The following is a 7,908-nucleotide window of genomic DNA, read 5'->3' on the forward strand; positions in this document are numbered from 1 at the left end:
GGTTGCTGCTCCGCTGTGCCCCGACGGATCCTGGCGGCGAAGGCTGCGGGCCAGCGCGGCGGCGGCGCGGTGCAGGTGGCTGTTGCAGGTGGCTGCGGTGGCCGGCCTGCTGGAGCTGCGCTGGTCGGTGCCCACTCCTGCGACGACAACGTTTCTAGGCTTCTCCCATGTGTGTTGGTCTTCTCCGACGATTCTTCGCCATGCCCGGTCTGCCAATGCATCTGAGGCCTTCGTTCTTGGGTCGGGGCGAAATCCCCGCGCGGCGACGGCCTGCGCTGTCAACGGCGACGCCCGAGGGTGCCGTCACCTCCTTGGAGGCGTTGGCATGACCCTGACCGGACCTCCTCCTCAAGCACCGGGAGAAATCCTAGGTCCGGCCTCCTGGACCGAGCAGCGGCGACGTCTCAACGTCGTTCCCCTTTTGATGGCGCTGCTTTGGCTGCAAGTGGAGTACTTGATGCGACAGATGGTGGTTGGCGATGCATCAATCTGGCGTAGACTGCTACACAAGGAGCAGGTCGCAACGTTTGCCTGCGCCAGCAATCCCCAATGGATGCTACACCAGTTCCAGTCAGGCCCTGCCTTTCACCCGCCGACTCTCTAGGCACATGGGTGCGAGGTACGGCCTGGGCAGTCCTGAAGCTGCATTCCTCCCTGGAAGTGTCTGGCAATGGCAGTGATGCTGCCTTGTTGCTCCGAGTCTCGGTGCTTCGCCATTTTGGCTGGAGGCAAGGCTGGGCGAGGCCTAATGTCGTTGCGTGCCTGTAGTTGTGGGCACCTCCTCACCTAGCTGTAGTCACTTGATGAGGACGGTCGTGTGTGTGTGTGTGCGTGTGTGTGTCCCTCCTTTCTGGAGGTTGTACCCCTGATGTCTTCCTGTTCAATGCAATGAAACGCAATTCTTTTGCGTTTTTTCGAAAAAAAATATTAAAAATATTGTAAGTTGTAAGGGAGTAAAAAAAATGATACTTTTTGCGCAGAAAGCAGATATATTGTTGCACTCTTGTAAAAACATTTGCAAAGAAATGACTTTCATGTTGTTCTGGAAGTAAAAAAACAAATTTGTCGCTATATATGCCGAACTATTCATGCTATTGTCAGATAACATTTGTCAATTTTGTCGGAGAACACGTTGCAGAATATTTGTGTACGCAAAAAACGACAGCTCAAGTTTGTTGGGAAAAAGTTATGAAACGTTTTGACATTTTCTGTTTAAAAATGAAGTACGTAACCAGGTGTAATTAACACCTATGTTCCAAAGGGTATATTCCCATACTTCCGTCCCTTTAAATTTGCATTGTGACTTTGTAACGAAAACATCATACAAGGTGCGGGGTGACATCCCTGCAGGTTCGGTTGAGCGACTGAACTCTGTTGCAGGTGAAGCTTATTCCAGCAATTGCCGTGACCTTCGAGGGGAGTTTCGAATCTCTGATAAGGTTAGGTCTTTTGTGGTGAAACTATCAGGTTTAAGTTTCAGACTTGACATGGATGTTCGTATTTTTCAGAATTTATTTCACATTTTGACGATTCAGTGGGAGAAAGCCCTTCTCATCGACTACAAGGTGTCTATGACGGCCTGGTCAATCTCAAAGATTTAACGACCTAGTCTCTAAGAGATAGGGCTTGTGCGTGTGGGTTCATAGGGGTGAGCGTATGTATTTGTACCATGTATCTGAAAAGAAAAGGAAATCCCGATAATGGGAGTAGAGAGGCAGCATTGGGGTGCAAGCCACCTGGAATGTTGCAGGACAATTTAACTGGTTTGCTCAAAAGCCCTGAAAGGGTGCATATGTTAGTGTTGGCTGCTCACCAGTGACAAGCCTAACAAGTTTTTTTAACAACGTAAACGGACACGCCAGGAATAAATAGAAGGATTGCACAGTGTAGTGAAATGGTGCATATTGCAGCCTGCACAACTCTCTTTGATCACATCCAAGATATAGCAGGAAGATAAACTTCAGCTGGGTCAAAGAACAAACCATTTTCCATGCATCTTTTTGTCGTCAGTTGAGAAAGCAGTTTCCACAATACATCCAGGCACACTTCCAGTTGGGAGAACAGGCTCCAAATACATCCAGGCAATTCAAAAAATATTACAACCTTCAAATATACCAAAATTTTACGGCCCAAACACTTGCAGCCGATTATATCCGAAGGCATACAAACTAAGAAATGATTTTACCAACTTACAACCTATGTCCCCTATTCAGTCCCCTTTTACCAATTCAAAAAATATTACAACCTTCAAATATACCAAAATTTTACGGCCCAAACACTTGCAGCCGATTATATCCGAAGGCATACAAACTAAGAAATGATTTTACCAACTTACAACCTATGTCCCCTATTCAGTCCCCTTTTACTATTCTGGAAGGGGGCTTTTCGAGAGCATCGGCACCTTCCAATCCAGGGGAATACTGTCTCAGGGTACCACCAAGCATTTTCTTCTTGCTTGAGATTAATATATCAGGATATCAACATCCAATGGTTGATGGGCAACTCGCAGCGTGAAGGAAAATGAGTTGCCCTTATTTGTTAGTATGTAGCAGTATCTTTTTCGCGACCCTAAGTCGCATAACATTTGCTGTAAACAAGAGCCACTAGATTGTGGTGGTAAGTAAGTGTACAACAGCTACAAGGGCAAGAAACGTGTTCCAGTGGAACTCAGAAGTTTGTTAAGATTTTATCTTTGGACATACCATCAGCAACAAGAGCTCTAGTAATTTCCTGCAAATATTAACATAGACGAAAGATCAGACTATGAGTGCAGAAACAAGCCACCAATTTCAGAAGTAGGCAAATGGTTAGCAATAGTCGGCATTAATGTAGTTTCAGTTTCAAAGCCGTCTTTAATTCCTACTCTGTTTGTACAGCCAATTGCTAGGTCAGGGCAGCAAATTTGTACTGGTACTCTGTTGGCCTATAAATGTGGCCTCAAACATAGAGTATTAAAAACAAATCCAGAGCAGTAACAGTATGGCGCATAAAAGGCAATAGCACACTGTTATCTATATTTTATAAGTAGTTTCATCTTGAGAAAGTTTTAAACTGACCATGGATTTGCCAGAAGGGTATGTTTCTGATGTATTGATGTTTAAAATAAAAGAACACATGAAGCATCTAACGTACAGAAAGCATCGGGACACGTGAACGAACGTTTAGCAACCTGTATCGTTAGCTACAAAAGTTAGAAATGTGAATATATACCTCAGTCATCTGTTTATGTCCACACAAAATTGCTCCCGTCGATGATGGATTTATAACCTTCTTTGCCCTTGAAAATGCATTCTGAAAATGCAAGTGAATAAGAATATAAGGGAACCTGGTGAGCTAAGAACAGTCGAAAAGGAAAAATGATAACGGTACCTGAACATAGCCTCGCTGGCCAGTCCATTGATCATCTGGTCTAGAGAGAACAGGTATAATTTTTATTCCTCTCGATTCCCAGTCACTGAACCTTTCCTGTCAAAGCAGAGTCTCCAGCCATTACATAAAGAAGATTGTACTTATAAAATGTAACTTTAGACTGACATATACCTGATAAGCCATCCTTTGAAGGTTTCTCACCCCATAAAACAGGCTTACATCAATCTTCTCACTTTCACCAAAACCTGACTCAATGAGTGACCGGATTGGACTGCCACACATAAATATAAAATAGAAGATAATATGAGCAAACTTACACACTCCAATGAAATCTATCTTCTCAAAATGCACTTTCCACATCACTGATAAATTTGAGATGGCAATTACGTTTGCTTAAACCAAGGGTGGATCAGTGTGTGGATGCAATATATGTAGAGTGCAGAATCTGAGATGTACTAACAATCCAACTCAACAAAATAGATAAAAATATTCATGGATGCTCATCCAATCGAATGAAAGAACAATAAAATTAAGGAGAAGGTCATCACCCATCAACCACATGGCACGTGGAATGTGGCAGTCTAAAACAGATTATGTGGTTACCAAGCAACTCAATCGTTGTATTTAAAGCAAAGATGGAAAAAACCCTGATGAAACATTGTACTCCCTCTGTCCCAAAATTCTTGTCTTACATTTGTCTAGATACGGATGAACCTAATACTCAAGCGTGACTTGATACATCCGCATTTAGACAAATCTAAGACAAGAATTTTGGGACGGAGGGAGTACTACAGTGGTGCTATCTAGATCATTGCCATGGCTGGGACCAAGTCTTTGTTGTCCTGGATGTGATCTAGTTTTTGTATATGATCTGTAGGTGTTTTGCCTGAATGCTGTTCTAATGTAGTGCGGTGTTGCATTCCTTAGATGTGGTCCAGATGTCCCGAAATGTAGGTCGCTTTCCTTCCCTGTTGCGTGTGTTTGCATCGATATTGGGCTCTTTGTAATGCTGTGTTACTCTGTTCGTGGCTCCATTTTCTTAGCAATGAAAATGGGGGCCCTGTGGCCCTCTGATCGAAAATATCTAGATCATTGGCTCTAAGATTGAACAATTGTGATGCATCTTATATAATACAATTGACGCAGGTTTGACAAATATCATGGATGAGGGTAAGAAACAAGTGAGGAATTGTACAGAAGCAGAGGGGCAGTTAGGCACCTGATCCCGGATCCGGTGGCGAAGACGAGGACGTCGCGGGCGTCGGCGATCCTGCTTACCTCGAACCCGCGGCCGACGACGCTGCCGCCGACGGGGACGAGGTCGCCGGGGCGGAGGTCGCAGAGGCGCGCGGAGGGGGTGCCGGGGAGGCGCTTGACGAGGAAATCGAACGATTTGGGAGGAGACCCGGAGGAGGAGGCCGGGGGAGGGGAGGAGATGGCGAGGAAGATGGGGTAGGGCGCGGAGGGGAGGCGGAAGGGGAGGAACTGGCCGGCGGCGACGTGGGAGGCGAGGAGGGGCCCGTGGGCGGAGAGGTCGAGGGAGACGTGGAAGAGGGAGGCGTCGGCGGTGGCCGCGCGGACCGAGGCGACGGGCGCCTCCGTCCACTCGGTCGGGGCGGGGGGCGGGCCCGCGAGGGCCGCGGCGGCAGCGTTGGAGAGAGCGCGAAGCCGGTGCGGGCGGAGCAGGTGGAGGCGCCGCGGCGGCGACCGGAGGAGCATCGCGGCGGCCGGCCGATGCGGGGAGGAGGAGGAGGGGGGGAGGCTGCCGGATCTCGGTGGCCTCCCGCGAGGCAGGCGGCGTGGGTGTATACGCACGTGCGCATGTTTGATTTCTCCTCTCCCAAGTCAAGAGGGGAAATTATACTTCACCCAAAATAGAAAGCAATCTTTTTTCTTGCAATAATAAGGAGTAGCACTCCCTTAAATCTACATTAATTGTTACTAATTTAACTTCCGTAACAAAATGTAAGATGTTTTTAATTTTATAAAGGGCATTTCTGAGTAGTGACTTAACGGCAGAGGGACAAATTTGAGCATGCTTTCAAATTAGGGGCAAATCTGAGTAGGTGGTTCGATTTAGGGGCAGAAATGCAAATGGCCCTTTATACAAAACATAAGAAACGTCTTACATTTTGTTACGGAGGGAGTACAACTTTATGCCGAATCAACGACAATTGATATGAATCAACGACAATTGATATGGATCGAAGGAGGGAGTACTACATCGCAAAGGCAATTGCACCAATTTTGTTTCCGGTAATTGTAATGATATGGATTTGAATATTGAACAATGAACACACTAGGTGGAACATTCACCATATGGGTTTGCCGTTGGATATTTGAAGAGCTGGTTAAATCGTTTGATATGTATGTTTTGTCATAATCTAAAGAGGAAATGGACCGTGATAACTAGTTGTGCAGCTCGAACATTTTCCTTCCCTGGGGTGTGGCGATGGCGAACCATTGTGAAAGCACCTAGGGGAAAAGAGGCTAGGCCCAAAAGGTAGTTTTTTCAACAACAAAAAATAACAATAAATAAAAAATATTTTCTGATACTCCAAAATGCAAAAGAAAACATAATTTACAACTACCAAATGCCATGCTATCCTTTTATAAAATATTGCCTTCCTCATATTTATCAAAATTACCAGAGAATATTAAAAAAAATGAACTGTGATATCAAAAAACATTGTCATGCTCTAATAGGAAGGGTGTGCGCACTCTTGTTGAGTTGACACACATTACAGCAAAGAACAGACTTGGAGGTACCACAGAAAAAAACAGACTTGGAGGGAGATAAAGAAACCATAAGGGACCCATTGTTTCTGTGCAAGTCGAACAATGATATAAATAAACATAATGGTCTAATGGCAATTTTAACAGAAAAATGTTTATCTAGATCACACTGGGGTGCTTCGCAAAACACGGGCTGAATAAATTGCCATCGCTTCAATAATAAAAAATGTCATCCCCTAAAAATAATTTGCCATGGTACCTACACTAAAGTTAATTAATAAAATTGTCAACTTTTAAATGATAAAAATATCATCGAGGAAATAATAAGCCATGCTACCTAAACTAAACCAACCTTGGTCTAATTGATAAAAATCGCCATGGTCTAGCAAAATAAAAGTTTCATGCTGCTTTAGTCATAAAAAACATGGCAATTTTAGAAATTTTGTTCTTTTGGAAAAAAGATGGCAAATTTTAGAGAAACCAAGCCAAATTGTTTGACATGGAAATTGCGGAGTTTTTCAAAATTTTAAGTTTTGACATGTGAGTATTACACAAAAGATAGCAATATATATATACATATATATAGAGAGAAAAGCATGTGAGTACATGGGGAAAAAATGCCATCCTCTAAATAGTAAAATTGACATGCTATCTACACTAAAACTACCATTGTCTAGTTAATAAAATTGACATCGTTTATATAATAAAAATGCCATAGTCTAAACAATGAAAATGCTACGCTACATGTAGTAGACCTACCATGGTCTAATTGATAAAAATTGCCAGTCTAGCAAATAAAAGTTCCAAGCTACCTTAGTCATATAAACATGCTATTTTAGGAATTTTGTTTAGAGAAACCATGCCAACTTGTTTGACATGGAAATTGGGGCGTTTTTCAAAATTTTAAAGTTTTGACATGTGAGTATTACACAAAAGAAGGCAATATATATAGAGAAAAACATTGCAAAAGCTGGCAAAAAAGTAACTCAAAATTGAGAATGGCAAAACTTGCAAGGGGAAAAAATATTGTTGTGCATCACAAAATGTATCTAAAATTTGCTGATGGTCCATACAGTAGGATGCCATCTAAAGTTTCTCACGGCGGTAGGATCTTCGACAAAACATTCTCGTGATAGTAGAATGTCAACTGGAGTTTCAGGAAAAAAAATAAGTTTGTGGTTTGTGGAGCTCAAGTGATGTAGAATCTGGGCTCATCCTGGATGACTGACTAGGTGACCTCCAACTCACTAGCATTACTCACCGAGACATTGTTCTGCAGGCACGAGGCGGTTTGAACAACAACATACTGTATGCATATATACTAATTTCTTCAAAATAGCTTAGAAATCTTGTATAAATCCAACATTTGGATATGTCACTAGTAGTGGTCTACATTACATGCATACAAATATGTCGTGACTAAAATAACAACACCACCATTTCATTCTCAAACCGGACAATACATATCTCTTGCCTCTAGATCTCTTGTCGGGTCAAAATCAACGTGTACCAAAACATCTGTTTGACACTTTGAAAATTTAACCACAGTTTTAGGTGGTCATATATATTGACACCATGCAAGGTTCCAATTTTTTCTGACAGTGTTTCAATTTTTATGATTCAAAAAATATTTCTAAATAAACTATGTATTGTTTCAATTATCACATGTGAATGTTTGAGTTTATGAATTAAGTTCATGAAACAATACCAAATAGACAGCAAGAAAATCTGGTACAGTGAGATTAGGAAATGAAAGCACACACACTCCCTTGATGGTTTTGGTAATTCATGTCAACATGCATG

General features: G+C 42.9%; 1 protein-coding gene across 3 annotated transcripts; it reads right to left on the reverse strand.

Moving 5' to 3' along the window:
• Positions 1 to 2,046: 2,046 nt before the first annotated feature.
• On the reverse strand, positions 2,047 to 5,179 carry LOC123068252 (fruit protein pKIWI502). Of its 3 annotated transcripts, none has more exons than XR_006431630.1 (6): positions 4,589 to 5,179; positions 3,541 to 3,640; positions 3,370 to 3,465; positions 3,211 to 3,291; positions 2,246 to 2,730; positions 2,047 to 2,103 (listed from the first exon to the last, which is right to left on the reverse strand). XR_006431630.1 is itself a non-coding variant. In XM_044490772.1 (5 exons), the coding sequence occupies exons 1-5, from the start codon at positions 5,086 to 5,088 to the stop codon at positions 2,668 to 2,670; spliced, it is 840 nt and encodes a 279-aa protein (XP_044346707.1). In that variant the 5' UTR covers positions 5,089 to 5,179; the 3' UTR covers positions 2,047 to 2,667. The 3 variants fall into 3 exon arrangements, 1 of the variants encoding a protein (XP_044346707.1); XR_006431629.1 differs by having other exon boundaries at positions 2,197 to 2,730; XM_044490772.1 differs by having other exon boundaries at positions 2,047 to 2,730.
• Positions 5,180 to 7,908: the final 2,729 nt, after the last annotated feature.

This window comes from Triticum aestivum, chromosome 3B (assembly GCF_018294505.1).
Source record: "Triticum aestivum cultivar Chinese Spring chromosome 3B, IWGSC CS RefSeq v2.1, whole genome shotgun sequence".
NCBI lineage: Eukaryota > Viridiplantae > Streptophyta > Magnoliopsida > Poales > Poaceae > Triticum > Triticum aestivum.